Source organism: Carcharodon carcharias, chromosome 31 (assembly GCF_017639515.1).
Source record: "Carcharodon carcharias isolate sCarCar2 chromosome 31, sCarCar2.pri, whole genome shotgun sequence".
In the NCBI taxonomy this organism is placed as follows: domain Eukaryota; kingdom Metazoa; phylum Chordata; class Chondrichthyes; order Lamniformes; family Lamnidae; genus Carcharodon; species Carcharodon carcharias.
In genome coordinates, this window is record NC_054497.1 from 24010834 (window position 1) to 24029939 (window position 19106).

Sequence of the window (19106 nt, forward strand, 5' to 3'; positions counted from 1 at the left end):
TGGTAATGAGAGTTGACTGTGAGCTATTGCCAAAGCAAGCACTCAGTTTGTTAATCAGCTGTGAGGGCTGCCAGGAACCATGATCAAAGCCCATAAGACTTAGGAGCAAAAATTAGGCCATTCAGCCCATCGAGTCTGCTGTGCCATTCGATCATGGCTGATAAGTTTCTCAACCCCATTCTCCTGCCTTCTCCCTGTAACCTTTGATCCCCTTACCAATCAAGAACCTATCTATCTCAGTCTTAAATACCCAATGACCCAGCCTCCACAGTCTTCTGTGGCAATGAATTCCATAGATTCACCACCCTGTGGCTAAAGAAGTTTCTCCTCATCTTTGTTTCCTAGTCTCTCCTGCTAATGGAAACATCTTCCCCAAGTCCACTCTATCCAGGCCTTTCAGTATTCTGTAAGTTTCAGTCAGATCCCCCCTCATCCTTCTAAACTCCATCGAGTATAGACCCAGAGTCCTCAAACATTCCTCATATGTTAAGCCTTTCATTCCTGGGATCGTTCTCGTGAACCTTCTCTGGACCCTTTCCAGGGCCAGCATACCCTTCCTGAGATATGGGGCCCAAAATTGCTCACAATATTCTAAATGTGGTCTGACCAGAGCCTTATAAAGCCTCAGCAGTCATCTGTGCTTTTATATTCTAATCCTTTTGAAATAAATGCCAACATTGCATTTGCCTTCCTAACTACCCTCTCAACCTGCAAGTTAACCTTGGGACACCTAGTCCAGGATTCTCTTAAGTCCCTTTGCACTCCAGATTTCTGAATTCTCTCCTCATTTAGAAAATAGTCTATGCCACTATTCTTCCTACCAAAGTGCATGACTTCACACTTCCCCACGTTGTATTCCAAGTGCTGCTTCTTTGCCCATTTGCCTAACCTGTCTAAATCCTTCTGCAGACTCCCCACCTCCTCAATACTACCTGTCCCTCCACCTATCTTTGTATCATCTGCAAACTTAGCCAGAATGCCCTCAGTTCCTTCATCTAGATCATTAATGAATAAAGTGAAAAGTTGTGGTCCCAACACTGACCCCTGTGGAACTCCACTAGTCACCGGCCGCCATCCTGAGAAGGACCCCTTTATCCCCACTCTCTGCCTCCTGCCAGACAGCCAATCTTCTATCCATGCTAGTACTTTGTCTCTAAAATCATGCTCTTATTTTACCGAGCAGCCTCCTGTGCGGCACCTTGTCAAAGGCCTTCTGGAAGTCCAAGTAGGTAATATCCATAGGCTCTCCTTTGTCTAACCTACTCGTTAGCTCCTCAAAGAATTCTAACAGATTTGTCAGGCATGACCTCCCCTTGATGAAACCATGCTGACTTTGTCCTATTTTACCAAGCACTTCCAAGTATTCTGAAATCTCATCCTTAATAATGGACTCTAAAATCTTACCAACGACCGAGGTCAGGCTAATCGGCCTGTAATTTCCCGTCTTTTGCCTCACTCCCTTCTTAAACAGGGGGCTTACATTAGCAATTTTCCAGTCCTCTGGGACCCTCCCTGACTCCAGTGATTCCTGAAAGATCACCCCTAACGCTTCCACTATCTCTTCAGCTATCTCCTTCAGAACTCTGGGGTGTAATCCATCTGGTCTGAAGGTGGATAAATCACCTGGACCTTTCAGTTTTCCTAGCACCTTCTCCTTGGTAATGGCCACCATACTCACCTCTGCCCCCCAACTCTCTTCAACTTTGGGGATGTCACTCGTGCCTTCCTCAGTGAAGACTGACACAAAGTACCTATTGAGTTCCTCCGCCATTTCTATGTTCCCCACTACTACTTCTCCAGCATCATTTTCCAGCGGCCCAATGTCCACTTTTGCCTCTCTCTTACCCTTTATATATCTAAAAAAAAACTCTTGCAATCTTCTTTTATATTACTGGCTAGTTTACCCTCATATTTAATCTTCCCCCTCCTTATTTCTTTTTTAGTTGTCCTCTGTTGGTCTTTGTAGGCTTCCCAATCCCCTGGTTTCCCACTGCTCTTTGCCACATTGTATGCTTTCTCTTCAGCTTTTATGCTTCCCTTGTCAGCCACGGTTGCCTCTTCCTCCCTTTAGTATGCTGCTTCTTCCTAGGGATGAATTTTTGCTGTGTCTCCCAAATTACTCCCAGCAACTCCTGCCATTGCTGTTCCACTGTCTTTCCTGCTAGGCTAATCTCACAGTCAATTCTGGCCAGCTCCTCCATCATGCCTCTGCAGTTGCCTTTATTCAATTGTAATACCATTACATCTGATTCCAGCTTTTTCCTCTCAAATTCAAAGGGTAAATTCTATCATGTTATGGTCACTTCCTCCTAAGGGTTTCTTCACCTTAAGCTCCCTTATCAAATCTGCCTCATTACACATCACTAAATCTAGAATTGCCTGTTCCCTAGTGGGCTCCACCACAAGCTGCTCCAAAAAGCCATCTCGTAGACATTCCACAAATTCCTTTTCTTGGGATCCACTACCAACCTGATTTTCCCAGTCTACCTGTATATTGAAATTCCCCATGATCACTGTAACCTTGCCTTTCTTACACACCTTTTCTATCTCCTGGTGTATCTTGTGCCCCACATCCTGACTACTGTTCGGAGGCCTGTACATGACTCGCATTATGGTTTTTTCACCTTTGCAGTTTCTCAACTTTACCCACACAGATTCTACATCATCTGACCCTATGTCGTTTCTTGCTATCGATTTAATTTCATTTCTTACTAACAAAGCAACCCCACCCCCACTGCCAACCTGCCTATCTTTTCGATAGGATGTATATCCTTGGATATTTAGCTCCCAGTCCTGATCCCCTTGCAGCCATGTCTCTGTGATGCCCATCACATCATACCTGCCAATTTCAATCTGCGCCACAAGCTCATTTACCTTATTTTGTATATTGCGTGCATTCAGATACAACACCTTCAGTCCTGTATTTCCCGTCCCCTTTCTCATTGTCATCCCTTTATCTGATGTGCTTGAAGTTAGATTCCTAGCCCTTTCCAAATACTCTGTCCTATTTTGTGTTCTGGAGACTTTAATAGCCTCTCCTGGGCTTTCCTTTCTTTTCAGTTTTTTCATAATTTTCCATGCAGTTGAATCCACCCCCCACCTTCCTTCTCCTCCCCCCCCCACACACACACACATACACACACACACACACACACACACACACACACACACACACACACACACACACACACACACACACACACACATACACACACACACACACACACACACACACGCTAACCTGCTGCTTTGTTTCCCAAGAGTCATATTTCTTGGAGTTTTACCATCCCTTCCCTGCCGCCACCCCCCCAACTTTCTAGTTTAAAGTCCTGTTGACCACCCTATTTACCCTTTTCGCTTGAACATTGGTCCCAGATTGGTTCAGGTGGAGACAGTCCCAGTACAGATCCCTCCTGTTCCAATACTGATGCCAGTGCCCCACGAAATGGAATCCCTCTTTCCCGCACCATTCCTTTAGCCACGTGTTTACTTCCCTTATTCTCGCGTCCCTATGCCAATTTGCATGTGACTCGGGCAGTAATGAGGAGATTATAACCCTTGAGGATCTGTTCTTTAATTTAGTTCCTAGTTCCTGATAATCCCCAAACAGGTCCTCTTTCCTAGTCTTACCTATGTTATTTGTCCCGACGTGGACCACAACAACTGGATCCTCCCCCTCCCTCTCCAATATCCTTTCAAGCTGGTCAGAGATGTCCCTCACCCTGGCACCGGGCAGGCAACATACCATGCGGGACTCTTGACCCTGCTTACAAAGGATGCTATCAATTCCCTAATTACAGAATCCCCTACAACTACCACTTGTCTTTTTGCTCGCCCCTCTTGAATGGCCTCCTGTGCCACGGTGCCGTGGTCAACTGGTTCATCCTCCCTACAGCCCTGTTCCTCATCCACACAGGGAGCAAGTATCTCATACCTGTTGGACAAGGTCAAGAGCTGAGACTCCTCTGTTCCTGAACACAGGATCCCTCTACCTGCCTCACATGCAGTCACACCCTGCTGATCCTGACCACTGACCAAATTTGAGGTACTTAATCTACCGGGTGTGACCGCCTCCTGAAACAAAGTGCCCATGTAACTCTCCCCCTCCTGCTTGTGCCACAGCATCTGGAGTTCGGACTCCAGCTCATCAATTCTGAGCTGGAGTTCCTCCAGCATCCAACACTTGCTGCAGATGTGGTCACTGCGGCTCGCAATGGGATCTGCCAGCTCCCACACCGTACAGCTACAACACGTCACCTGCCCAGCCATCTCTACTTAGTTAATTAATTTATTAATTAGCTTTGCAGTGTTTTTTGCAGAAACTGACACTGCAACAGTTCCAGATCGAGCTAGAAACTGGTCCAGTTCTCTAAAGTAATGTCAGTGAACCGTTGTACACCGCAAAAACCGGCAGCCTACTCCACAAGTCCACTATTCTTTGGAAAAGAACCATCCCCTAACATGTAAACTAATTCTGCCTTCACATAACTTGAGAGTGTGACAGTGACCAGCTTTAGTTTAAATGTTTTTTGCTTCCTAGCTTGAGTAGTGATAGGATAGAGTCTCCTATTGCATCAATGGGTGAGTAGTCAGTAAGTCTGAAATATCGTTTGATGTTTGCTGAGCAACCTGCAAATTGTGTATATTTATATGGATGAGTTTATGTAGAACCTTTCCCACTTGCACTCATCTGAGCAGCAAATGCTGTACTGGTGCCACAAGCGCAGCAGCTGAAATGATGCAGGTTTTAATTTTGGAGTTGTCCTTCTCTCAGATCAGGTGCTAAACAAGCTGGAGAGTTTCACCTGCCCTATCTTTGTCGCCATCCACTCCATTGGCACTGTCTGTGTTCTTCAGCACTGTCAGCTGACAAAGACTTAACTAATTGCCTGTGACTAGAAGTTTAAAATCAGATTTTTCCTTTTCCTGGGTAGGCTGACAACCAAAATTGACAAGCCCCACATGCCCGGAGCTATCTGGTTTTGAGGCACCAGACACACTTCTTCACGTCTCTGCTCACAGTTCTAAATGGAGATCAGGCAGCAGGAGTTCGATTAGGAGAGACTATTTGAGATGCTGACCATAAGGAACTTTTTGTGGATGGAGAGCTTCTCAACTCTTCACAATTCAGTCCTTTCTAACCATTTGATCACAGTGGTGATTTACACATAACTTATAATGTCTTATAAAACATATTGTTGCTTAGTTAAACCTCTGCATGGAGTAGATTTATAGACTGGAAAAGACAAAGGCGGTGGTCCTTTACTGTGTTAGTATATTCTTGATCCCAAAGCATCTTTCACTTTTCACTCTGAAATCTATACTTCAGTTGATGTGGAGAAAATGGTTCAACTCCAAGTTAGCAACCTGAGAGCTGCTTGGTTGTAACGAAAGAAAATGGTTCTCTGTACTGAATAATGCTTTTAAGGGAAATTATTTGACCTGTAGGAGAATTCATGATTAATTTGTCAAATACTTCAATTTTGTTAGCCAAAATCATCTTAACATGAGATTCTTTAAAAGCTGGACAAATGTGTAGCATTTAGGAGTGATCAGGGTAAGCTATGGTCTGACTATTCTGGCCGACACATCACTTGGTATTCGCTTGAATGTCTATGAGAACTAACAATTGAATTTTAAATGCATCATTCTAAATGTAGGAACCTAAGAACTCCATATGCCCATATAAGACTTGGAGGGAGTTGGGAAGCAAAGGACAATGTGCTAATAAAACTGTAGCTTTGTTTTATTTGGTGGGAAAGCTGGTACAAAATGTCTGAGTTGGCACTTGGCTTTTCTGGTGGGGTGAACCTCTAACAGTGTTGCCCCTATCTGTTATTCTGCTTTCTTGCCATTGAATGAATATGGAGAAAATGTTTGAATGTCCCCAAGTTAGGGAAAGACGTTTTTAAGGAATGAGCGATAGTGATGATCCAATTTGACTTCTGCATTTCCAGGACCTAGAGGAACAGCTGGAAGAAGAGGAGGCAACTCGACAAAAGTTGCAACTGGAAAAAGGTACTGTTGATACAAAGCTGAAGAAAATGGGTGATGATATCTTTCTGCTGGAAGATCTGAACAATAAACTCATGAAGGTTAGCAGTTGCTTTTAACAAGTCTTTATATACAGCATATAGTTTTTTCCATTTTAAAGTTAAGCATTCCTAGCAATGATTTTCATTATCTCAGTATGTTGATCTATTTTATATATCCTTTGTGCATATGGATCTACAGGAAAAGAAATTTATGGAGGAGAGACTAGCAGAGGTTAATACTAATCTTTTAGAAGAAGAGGAGAAGTCCAAAAGTCTGAACAAGCTCAAAACTAAACATGAAACCATGATTACAGATCTGGAAGGTAAGGAACTCCCATCAACAATATGTGTACCTGTCAATTGTATACATAATTGTATTAACAAGTTTATAAATTTGCTTTTGCAAATTTAGTTATTCAGTTTCATTAATCATAATGCTTGTCATAGTTAATCTCGGACTGCGTTTAGGTGGGTTGCATTCAATCCTTTGCCAAAATGGCATTTGAACTCTGGTACCCTGTAAGAAAGTAAGTTTCACTGAATTTCATCTGGAATTTTATTATACATTCCTCAGGATGTGCATGTCACCAGGAACGATGCCATTTATTGCCCATCCCTAGTTGCATTGAATAGTAGTTTGTTACAACTGAATGCTTTACTAGGGCACTTAAGAAGGTATTTAAAAAATCAACCACATTGGTGTGGGGCTGGGGCTGCACACAGGCCAAACTTGATAAGGGCAGGAGGGTTCCTTCCCTAAAAGGCATTGGTGAATTTTATGACAATCTGAGAGCTTCATGATCACTGTTACTGTACTACTTTTCTGCAAAAACGGAATCCCATGATGGGATTTTGAACTTGCATTCTTTGGATTATTATTCGTCCTGGCCTCTGAATTACTATTTCAGAAATAGAAATACTGCGCTATCATATCCATGAGTGCTTTTCAATACTGGAGTATTGATTCTCAAATTGCTGATGCTTTGAAGATGCACCTTGACCTGTTTGTAGGTGAAACATTCGAAGGATAGGATTAGTGGAAAGCTTGGTGTTTTGTTGAGTGTCAATTATGGGTCCTGATTAGGGTGGGAAGCTGTTCATCAATCTGCCTTCCAAGTCAGATTTGCTGCAGTTTTCACAACATACTTTAGAAGTATTTTCAGGAGTATCCACCTTTATGAAAACAGAGTTTGAATCGCAAAACAATACATTGTAGTATATTTTGTTTTCCAACAGACCGTCTGAGGAGGGAAGAGAAGCAGCGACAGGAATTAGAGAAAAATCGCCGTAAATTGGAGGGAGATTCCTCTGATTTACATGACCAGATTGCTGAACTACAGCAACAGATTGCAGAGCTCAAAGCACAGTTGGCTAAGAAAGAGGAGGAACTCCAGGCTGCACTATCCAGGTAAAAATTGCAGCAGGAGCATAGATAGTCAAGGAACAAAAACTATCTGAGCATTTTTTTTCCTGTCTAAAATGCTTTTATTGCCAAAATGGAAATAATTTTGATGGAAAAACAAGGTTGTGTATATTTTGTTCCTGCACTTAGAATGAATAAAATAATGCAACCTTGTCTTTTGGTTGCTGGAGGCTTACCTATTTTAGATGGAGATGCAACATGTAAATAGTGTCAAGTTTCACTTAAGCTTCCTGCCTATTTACCTGGCCAAGGAAAACTCAAAGCTGATGCATGTGCAATTGACAAACACTGATGACCAGTCCAGAATGCATCTGCGTCGTTGAACCCATTTTTTTTGTTTTGAACTCGTTCTTTGTATCTTCTACAGAATAGACGAAGAAGCTACACAAAAGAATACTGCCCTGAAGAAAATCCGTGAGCTTGAATCTCAAATTAGTGAGCTACAGGAGGATCTAGAATCTGAAAAAACTGCTCGAACTAAGGCTGATAAACAGAAGCGAGACCTTGGTGAGGAGCTGGAGGCTTTGAAAACAGAACTGGAAGATACACTTGACTCAACAGCTGCCCAGCAGGAACTCAGGTAACCATTAGAACTGCAATGGCTATATTTTCAAGTTTCAAGATCCAACTGCAAAATTCAACTTTAAATCACTGTCTCTACTCGTGTTATTTCTTAGGTCTCCTTAGGCAGAGCCTTCTTAGTGATAGGAAACTACTCTCTTATTGTCCAAAAGTGTTTTGGATGGCTCAACTAGCATAGTGCTATCAAAAAGGGGGAGAGTGAAGGAATGAAGACTGCATTGTCGAGCCAAATTCAGAAGTGTCCTCAGGCATTTTTAATCAAGCTTACTATTTCCCTGAGGGTGTGTGTCTAGTACCCGTTAAGCGATTGATTTTAAATTTTGACTCTGAAGCCCAAAAAGAGCCTGGTATATTTTGTGCATTTAGACTGGTTAGTGTTTCCACTGGGTTCCAGTCTGTAGGGGCTGTTACTGATTGTTAACAGAGAAAACCAGCATTTAGAAAAGCGCCTTTCAGTTCCTGAGGCCATCTCAAAATGCTTCACAGCTGAGAACTTATTTTTGAAGTGAAAGTGAAGAAGTTTCTCCTCATCTCTGTCCTAAATAGTCTACTCAGTATCCTGAGATTGTGACCCCTTGTTCTAGATCAATTGTTATGTCCATAGATCATAGAAACATAGAGAAATAGAAGCAGGAGTAGGTCATTCGGCCCTTCAAGCCTTCTCTGCTATTTAATATGATAATGGCTGATCCTCTATCTCAACACCATACTCCCACTCTCTCCCCATACTGCTTGATGCCTTTAGAATCTAGAAATCTATCTAATTCCTTCTTAAATATATTCAGTGACTTGGCCTCCACAACCCTCTGTGGTAGAGGATTCCACAGGTTCGCCACCCTCAGTGAAGAAGTTTCTCCTCATCTCAGCCCTAAATGGCCTACTCAGTATCCTGAGATTGTGACTCCTTGTTATGTACATAAATCTGGCAGCCAATTTGTGCAGCGAGGCCCCACAGCAATGTTCCCACTAAGTGGTTTGGGTGCATGGTTGCAAAGCACCCTTAAGATCCACACACATCTTGTTCTTTGATAAATAATGTTAAAGGGACCGTGTACTAAAAAAAAATGGGTTGCACATGACAACTAAATTTTAAAGGGAGCGTTGTCCCACAGATATTAATGAACAATTAAATATATTTTTGCTGGTGTTTATTGAGAGAGAAATATTGGCCAGGACACCAGAAACGCTCAGCTGCCTTTCAGATAGTACCTTGGGATCCATTATGTTCTTCTGGAATAGATAGGCAGAACCATTTCACCTTAAAGACAGCTTCCAACAATGCAGTATTCCCTTCATTATTGCACTGGTTGAAGCATCAGCCTAAAATTATGTACCTTGATCCAGCAGTGGTGCTTGAATCCATGATCAGGCAAAAGTCAAGGCTGAAACAAATTGTCAGAAGATAGAAACAGGAGTAGGCCAATTAGCCCCTGTTTTGCCATTTGATGAGATTGCCTGATCTGTGACTTAACTCCGTATAACTGTCTTTACCCATACTTCTTAGATTTTTGTTTGCCAAATGTTTTATCAGTGTCAGTTTTAAAGTTAACAGTTGATCTACCATAATTTGCCATTTGTGGAAGAGTTCCAAACTTTTGCAGCGCTTTGCGTGAAGAGTTATTTCCTAATTTCACTCCTGAAAGGTCTGCCTTTAATTTTTATTCTTTCTGTCCAAGATCACCTCAACTAGCAGATATAATTTCTCCTAATCTGTTCCACCTAATGTCTTTGAAAACTTCAAACAAATCATCCATTAACTTTCTAAATTCCAGGAAATACAACCCTAGTTTGCTTAATCACCCCCCGTACCTTGACTCCAACTGGTTAAGCTATCAGTCTGTTTAACCTATGCTGCACTCCTTTCACAGCCAATATATCCTTCTTAAGAAATGTTCAGAACTGCTTGCAGTATCCCAAGTGTGGCCTAACCAGAGCCTTGGAAATCTGAAGCATGGCTTCTACCCCTTGTATTCTATTACTCTAGACATAAAAGCCATCATTCCATTAGCCTTTTTGATTATTTTCTGTACCTGTTCATGACATTTTAATGATTTTGTGCCTAAAACCTAAAATCTCTTTGGACCCCCATTGTTTCTAACTTTCCACTATTTTCAAAGTACTTTGTTCTATCCTTTTTGGGTCCAAAGTGAATGACCTCACGTTTGCCTACATTGAAACCCATTTGTCACATATTTACCTTTCACTTAGTCTATTACAATCTCTTTGGAATTCTATGTTTCCATCCACACTTCTTATAATACCTCCTATATCTTTGTGTTATTAGCAAATTTAGATGTGTGGCATTCTAACCTATCATCTAAGTCGGTAATGAATAGTTGTGGCCCCAACATATATTCTTGGACACCACTAATCACATTGACCAATTAGAGTACCTGCCCATTATTCCTATTCCATTCCTTCCACTTGACCAGTTTCCTAACCAGATCAATAATTTGTCTTGTATTCCATGGACTTCACATCAGCTTAGTCTCTTCTAAGGAGCTTTATCAAATGCCTTTTGGAAGTCTATATAAATAACATCTTTAGACACTTTCATGTCCATTATTTTAGTCACCTCTTCAAAAAATTCAAATAAATGGGACTTTTTCCCTTCACTTGAGGTGATTAGCATACTGGATTGCATTTGGTATCCCTTTAATACTATAAGCTGGTTATCCTGTAGAGATAAATTAATCTGAATTTATTTTTCGTTGTATGTGACACTTTGACCTTTCTTTCTGTCTGTTCTCCCCTTCTTCCTTTATAATCATTAAAGAGCAAAGCGTGAGCAAGAGGTGAACCAGATGAAGAGAGCTTTGGAAGATGAGGCAAAAACCCACGAACTGCAGATCCAAGAGATGAGACAAAAACATTCCCAGATTGTGGAAGATCTGTCTGAGCAACTAGAACAGACAAAACGGGTATGTTGGTTTCTTTGGTATAGGTAGTGGAGTTTAGAGGAGTAAAGAATTGAACATGTTATTTTTCTTGTGCAATATGGGAAAAATAAACATTAATGGCACACTGATATCTCATCAGGAATATCCTATGGGAACTTACCAGCCACCAATTGTGTAGTTAATTTAAGACTCCTTTATACTGTTACAACCTTGTGAAAAGTTTGGTAGAACTCAGTAAGGGAGGAACAACAAAATTGGTTAAGTGATTAACTTACATGTATGAAGTGTTCTGTTTGTATAATGTTATTCTTGCCAATGTCTGTACTGGCCACAAAACTAAAAATGTTTTGGTAAATTGATCTTCTAAAATACTATCATTATCTAAAATTAGAATAAAAGACATTATATTTTGGCTTGTACAAAGTAACATAGTATTTGCAAATGAGCTAGTGGTGTTAATGAGTTGTATTTGAGTAATACTTCGACAGTCACTGAGGAAGGAAATTTCTGCTTATACTCTTATTGGTCTTATTAGTACCTATCTTGTATTGCATTCCTCCACAAGTGGAAATATTGTCTCCACATCTACCCTTTTCAACCCATCATAAGTTTGAAAGACCTTTTATCAGGTCTCCAGTAAGTTTGTCATCTTACAAAAAAAAATGCCTCAACCTATTCAGTCTTTCCCAATATCTGTAATCTCTTCGCTTTGATGCCATCCTTGTAAGTCATTTTTTCACCTTCTCCGGTGCTTTTTTTGTGCTCTTTATCGAATGGTAACTGGAACTGCACTCTTAAGTGTGGCCTGATAGATGAAAAATAGATGATAGAGGATTCAACTTGCTGTGGTGCCGAATAGATAGTGCTGAATGATAATATTTGACCGATAATAGTCAACAGACATATGTATAATCACATTGCTGAAAATCTGAATGCTGAATCAAATAATTTGTCTCCACATAGAGGAAATGGGTGTTATAACTTCAGACTTTGCTGTGAGCTAGGTTCTGACAAACCTAAACTGACTAAACTTGTTCTCTCTGCAGTTCAAAGCTGGAGTGGAGAAGGCCAAACAGGCACTGGAGAATGAACGCAACGAGATTAGCACTGAGGTGAAACGTCTGATGCAGTCCAAGGCTGAATCTGAACATAAGCGGAAGAAGGTGGAGTCCCAAATGCAGGAGCTGCAGGTTAAAAGCACGGATGGAGATCGGACCCGAGTTGAGCTCAGTGAGAGAGTCAGCAAGCTTCAGGTAAATACAAAAGCTAGGTGTTGCTCCTACCTTGGTGAAATGAGGTCAATATACCCTACAAATGTAATTAATCAATTGGTTGGGTGAGGGGGCCAACAGTAGAATAAAACTATTGTGCAATTGAATTTCTGAGATACATGTAGAAACATGGAAACTAGGAGCAAGAGTAGGCCATTCGGCCCTTCGAGCCTGCTCCGCCACTCAATATGATCATGGCTGATCCTCTATCTCAATGCCATATTCTTGCTTTCTCTCCATACTCCTTGATGCCCATAATATCCAAAAGTGTATCAATTTCTTAAATATACTCAATGATTCAGCTTCTCGGTTGACCACCCTTAACTTGCTGCGGTCAACTTGCTTACCCAGCTGAGTGAAGAAATTTTTCCTTGTCTCAGTCCTAAAAGGCCTGCCCCATATCCCGAGACTGTGGGCCCTGGTTCCAGACTCCCCAACCAGGTGAAATGTAAACATCCTCCCTGCATCCAGTCTGTCTAGCCTTGTTAGAATTTTATACGTTTCAATCAGATCCCCTCATTCCTCTAAACTCTAGTGAATACAGGCCGAGTTGAACCAATCTCTCCTCATACGACAGTCCTTCCATTCCCAGTATCAACCTAGTGAACCTTCGCTGCAGTCCCTCTATGACAAGTCTATCCTTTCTTAGGTAGGGAGACCAAAACTACACGCATTACTCCAGATGTGGTCTCACCAAGACCCTGTATAGCCACAGTAAGACATCCTTACTTCTGAACTCTCATCCCCTTGTAATGAAGGCCAACATACCATTTGCCTTCCTAATTGCTTGCTGTACCTGCCTATTTATTTTTATTAACTGGTGTACAAGGACACCCAGATCCCTTTGTGCATCCACATTTCCCAATATACCACCATTTAAATAATACTCTACCTTTCTGTTTTTCACACCAAAGCATATACCTTCACACTTGTCCACATTATACTGCATCTGCCATATGTTTGCCCCGACACGCACAACTTGTCTAAATCACCCTGAAGCCTCCTTGCATCCTCCTCATAACTCTCAACCCCGCCCAGTTTTGTCATTAGCAAACTTGGAAATATTGCATTTGGATAGTGAATAGCTGGGCACTGATCCCTGTGGTACACCACTAGTCACCTCCTGCCACCTGGAAAAAGACCCACTTATTCCCACTCTCTGTTTCTGATCTGTCAACCAATTTTCAATCCATGTCAGTATATTACTCCCAATCCCATGTGCTTTAATTTTGCCCACCAGCCTCTTACGTGGGACCTTATCAAAAGCCGCCTTGAAATCCAAATACACCACATCCACTGGCTCTCCCATATCTATTCTACTAGTTACATAATTATTTAATTTAATTTTGCATATTTAAAAGTTTTTAAAAATAAAAATCCCCAATATTTTTGCATCTCTACATTTGCACCATTCCATAATCAAGCAAACTGTACCCAGTATCTGCCAACACTGTGTTGAATATTGTGTGCAGTTTTGGTCTCATTATCTGAGGAAGGATGTTCTTGCTATAGAGGGAGTGCAGCAAAGGTTTACCAGACTGATTCCTGAGATGGCGGGACTGACATATAAGACGAGATTGAATTGGTTAGGATTATATTCGCTAGAGTTCAGAAGAATGAGGGAGGATCTCATAGAAATCTATAAAATTCTAACAGGACTAGACAGGGTAGATGCAGGAAGGATGTTCCCGATGGTGCGGGAGCAGGGCCACAGTCAGAGGATACGGGGTAGACCATTTTGGACTGAGATGAGAAATTTCTTCACCCAGGGAGTGGTGAGCCTGTGGAATTCACTACCACAGAAAGTAGTTGAGGCCAAAACATTGTATGTTTTCAAGAAGGAGTTAGATATAGCTCTTAGGGTGAAAGGGATCAAAGGGTATGGGGAGAAAGCGGAGGCAGGCTATTGAGTTGGATGATTAGCCATGATCATAATGAATGGCGGAGCAGGCTCAACGGGCCAAATGGCCTACTCTGCTCCTATTTTCTGTTTCTAACACCGCTGCTGCGTTGGCTGCAAGCAAACATGGGGTAGCATGGGGTATTATGCCAGTAAATCCACGGCTTCTGGTTCATGCCTTCCTCTCAGGGCATGGATGAGATCTGAACAGAATTTATAGGACTGGCAGGAGCTAACTATATCCAGTGAATCGGTGTGTTGACCACACTTGTGCAGTTTTAACCCTGCTTTACAGGATTGCTTGAAGCTGTTGTTTGTTGAAATGGTGTAGGGTATGTAGAATGTTGTTAGTCTGTGGAACTCTCTTCCCCTGAAAGCAGTAAAGACTGGGTCATTGAATTTATTCAAGGCTGAGTTAGATAGCTTTTTGATAGACAAGTGAGTCAAGAGTTATGGGAGGCAGACAGGAAAGTGGAGTTGAAATCACAACCAAATCAGCCATAATTTTATCGAATGGTGGAGCAGGTTCGAAGAGCTGAATGACCCGCCTCCTGCCCCCAAGTTTGATGTGTTCACCATCTTATTTACCCCCACTTAGATTTCTGTGGCTTCCCCTGGGGTGTGGTTTCATGAGCAGTAACCCTATGCTAGATTGCCCGAGTGCCTACTTCTGTATGAGCCCAGACAATGACTGTTGATAGGTAGTTTGAGATTGGAGCAACATCTGAGATGGCAGTGAGACGCAGCAGTTTTGACTAATTTTCTCCTAACTTAGGAATGTTTATGCTGGTTGCCATGCTCAGACCTCAAAGCCAGGTTTGTGAGAGCCATGTAGATAGGCCATGGAGCCCATGGGGAACTTTAGAAATCTGGAAGCAACCAAACCACACATCAAAGTAGAATCTAAATAAGGGTCCAGGTGCCTTCGTTCCATGGTGGAAAATTAACACTTGTTCATAGCTCTAACTTGCTGTTAAGTGGACAACCTGGTTATTGAAATATTTGCTTTATATTCAGAGTGAATTGGACAACATTACTGCCCTCATGAATCAGGCGGAAAGCAAGGCCATTAAACTAACCAAGGACCACAGCACTCTGGAATCCCAACTACAGGACACACAGGTATGAGAGGAAGAACTGGGCTGAATGATTTTGTGAAAGACCCTTTAATCTAGAAACTGAGTAAAGAGGTGTTTCATTTGAAAACAAGAGCTCCATTACCTAAACTGATTTATAATTCTTGATTAATTGGGTAGTACGTTGTTTATAGATATTAAGGTTATTAACTTGTTTCTTGCTTAGACAACCTGAAAATCATGGGTCATCTAGAATTCATCAAAATGCTAATGACTAACCAAAGCACAAACTTCTGTCTGGGTTTTAAACAATTTTTAAAACTAATTTGAACCCTAAGGTCTAAAAGTACATCTATATGGAAACTGTATAGTACCAGAAATGCAGCTCTATTAATTTCTAAATATTGCATTATAAAGGAAGCTACAGCTAGGGTACAAAGGTTTCAGGGCATGTAACTAAAAGAGAGTTCTGATTTTTCCTCAGTTGGCTTACTTCACTAAGAAATTTAGTTAAATGTAAATTGAGCCAGGAACCGAGCCTGGGGTACTTTTGGGAAAGAAGAAAGGTTGCACACTGTTTGTTTATACTGGAAGAAATGCAATTGTGGTTATTTGACTATAGGCCATACAAGTAGAATGGTACCGAATTGGGTAGGAATGTAGACCCATTTGGTGCAAGGAGAAGCTATGTTGAAAGCTTTATAATAAGCTATACTTAATGTGAATCAATGGATAGTCTGATTTCTAATTTGGTGACTGACTTAAAACCCTGTTGAAATGAAATCTAATGATGGCTTGAAAGTGACTACAGTTTCTCCGATGCAGATACCTGGGTGTTTTATGGTTTCCAAGTAGGAAACTGATTATCTCGGAATGCATATTTTTGAGTATTACGGCTTACTAATCCATAGCCTTGTTTTGTTTTCCCCATTCACCCATGACATTTTGCTATTTTTTCATTCCCTGTACAGGAGCTGCTTCAAGAAGAGACTCGACAGAAGTTGGGTTTTAGCACCAAGCTGAGGCAAATGGAAGATGAGAACAATCGCCTCCATGAGCAGCTGGAAGAGGAGGAGGAAGGAAAAAGGAACTTGGAGAAACAGATGTCCAACATTCAGGCTCAGGTAAAAATGTCTCCAAACACTTATGTGCTATTTTGGTTATACGTAGGCTCCTGCTGGAAGCCCTTCAGTCCTCTCAACAAATGTCTATTCCTCGTGGATATTAGCAGTCCCATGGTAATCAATGCTGTGACGCATCATTATAATGCCTTCTCTAGGGGTTTTCAAATTTCATCACTCATTACAAGTGTGATTATTTTCGCATTCCTACACTCTAATCAATGTGTTGCTTTAAATTGTGCAATTGTTACTCCATCCAAGTCCCCAATATGGAGAAGTTGGAGTAGGCAATTAGCCTAGGTACACCACAATCCGCTACATGTATTTCACTAGGCTGTTCAAACTCTAGTTTTTGTCAGTGCAGCTGTGTGTCTGTCTTTTGTTTGACAGTGGCAAAATTGTTATTTGTAACCGGAAAAAAAAATTGAGTTTATTCATTATGATGTTTAAAATGCTGCTCTGCAGGATACTGAAGGTGTTTAAGATTTCAGTCAGTATAATTACCAAAATCCATGTAGTATTCCCTCATAATCATAACATTGACTAATTTTGAAATATAATAATTGATGGGACAATATTCTACGTTTTAGCTGATCTGTTTTAAGATTGTTTCTCTCACACACCTTTTGGTCACCCAGTCCAATTTTAAGTGTCATACTGTATACATCAGTGAACCATTTTCCTACCATGCATTAATATAAATTTTATTGAACTGATCTTACAGCTAAAATAACCTATATGCACAGATAGAGTATGTTGAAGTACTTTTTATTCACTGTTGGTTAATATTTCAGTTGGCTGAGTTCAAGAAGCGCCAGGAGGATGGGAATGCATCATTGGAGTTTGCCGAGGAAGGTAAGAAGAAGCTTCAGAAAGACATGGAAGTCTTGACCCAGCGTTATGAAGAGAAAACAGCAGCCTATGAGAAGCTAGAGAAGACCAAGAACCGTCTGCAGCAGGAGCTGGATGATCTGATTGTCGGTCTGGACTACCAACGGCAGATTGTTTCCAATCTTGAGAAGAAACAAAAGAAATTTGATCAGGTGAAAGAGACAGATCAATTGATTGATCCGAAGCCTATCACTTTGTTTTTAAATGATTCAACGTTTATTTATTCTAAAAGGGCATAAACATTGAGTATATGGAAGATATAAAATTAAATTATAATGCAAATTTAGGGGACCACTAGAGACCAATGCAGCGTCCTGATTCTTAGTTCTAGGGATTGCAATTAAATTTGTCCTGAACCTTTCCTATAACTTTTGGTTTGAAACTTGAAGTTCATTACAGTTTTAAAATCCAAACCAAAATTCTTAACGTTATTTATGTCAACAGTAACATTTACTAGGAATAAATTTTCCATCTAATTTATACATTGGCAATGTACAAACTTGCCATTTAGCGGAAGCTTTTCCGTCGGAATTGATTTCTAATGCCAGAAAGAAGTCAGAAAAATCATTATTTTTGATTGTGGATGTGGTTGCCCAGCAAGATTTAATTATATTGTACCAAAATATTTAAATGTAACTCACCAATTCAGAATCAATCAACTTCAACATTTATTTTGCCTAACCTTGAAACTTATTCATATTTGGGTTAGTCCAAAAATATTCTCTAAGGTGTTACACGAATAGTCTGAGCTCTACTTTATCTTATCCTTTATCTAAAAAAAAATGTTTGAGTGCAATCCTGTTAAATGGGTCACATTTTACTATTTCAGATGCTGGCTGAAGAAAAGAACGTCTCCTTAAAGTACGCAGAGGAAAGGGATCGGGCTCAGGCTGAAGCTCGCGAGAAAGAGACCAAGACCCTATCGCTGACCCGTGCCCTGGAGGCAGCTATGGAACAGAAGGAAGAGATGGAGAAAACGAGCAAGCTGCTGCGTACAGAGATGGAAGACCTAGTTAGCTCCAAGGACGATGTAGGAAAGAATGTAAGTAGATGGTAGCAGGGTTTAGGGAACTGTCATTTTCTTCCTTTACTTCCCCAGTACAGATCCACAGCACACCAATAATTCATTTAAGTAGCCATCCTTCATGTTAGGCTCTTCAATCATTAGTGGTTTCAGAATGAAACCTGATTTTTTTTTTTAAGTTATTCTTACGTAGGGTGTGGTGTCTCTGGCAAGGTCAGCATTTGTTGCCCATCCTTAATTGCCCTTGAGTTAGTGGCTTGATAGGCCATGACAGAGGGCAGTTAAGAGTCAAATGCATTACTGTGGACCTAGAATCATATTTAGGCCAGACCAGGTAAGGTTGGCAGATTTCCTCCCCTAAAGGAAATTAGTGACCCAGATAGGTTTTTGCAACAATCAATGATAGTTTCATGGTCACCGTTACTGAGACTAACTTTCAACCCCAGATTTTATTATTTGAAATTTAAGTTCCACCCATTGCTGCAGGCAGGATTTGAATCTCTGTCCCCAGATTATTAGCCTGGGCTTTTGGATTACTGGTCCAGTGACATTACCACTATGCTCCCATCTATCCCCGAACATCATCTCGCATAATGCGCGCACGCACGCACACACACACCACCAGACACTTTCTACTAGAGATCGCTGGACAATGTTCAAGAGTAATACTCCAATTACCTTGTCTTAAATTGCTCCCTTGACTAAGGCACTGAGGCAAACTGTTGCTGATATTGGGGTCCACTGACTCTGAAATTTCAAATCAATCCAGAGACCTGGGACAGGATCTTCCGGTCCGCCAGTCAACGGACTTTTGGCTGCTCTTTAAATTTTCCGGTCCCGCCCATGACAATCCCCACCGCGGCTGAGAGCGGAAAGTCCCAGC

At 41.2% G+C, this 19106-nt stretch overlaps 1 protein-coding gene across 2 annotated transcripts in view; it reads left to right on the plus strand.

Annotated features, from left to right (window-relative positions):
• LOC121271794 (myosin-9-like) overlaps nt 1-19106 on the plus strand; it is a 188674-nt gene that overhangs the window by 140878 nt on the left and 28690 nt on the right. For both annotated transcript variants that reach the window (XM_041178075.1, XM_041178076.1), the window contains 10 exons: nt 5958-6095; nt 6235-6358; nt 7272-7443; nt 7826-8038; nt 10817-10961; nt 11987-12193; nt 15129-15233; nt 16159-16311; nt 17103-17351; nt 18029-18241. In XM_041178075.1, coding sequence (XP_041034009.1) covers nt 5958-6095; nt 6235-6358; nt 7272-7443; nt 7826-8038; nt 10817-10961; nt 11987-12193; nt 15129-15233; nt 16159-16311; nt 17103-17351; nt 18029-18241 — 1719 coding nt within the window. The remainder of the gene's footprint in view (nt 1-5957; nt 6096-6234; nt 6359-7271; nt 7444-7825; nt 8039-10816; nt 10962-11986; nt 12194-15128; nt 15234-16158; nt 16312-17102; nt 17352-18028; nt 18242-19106) is intronic.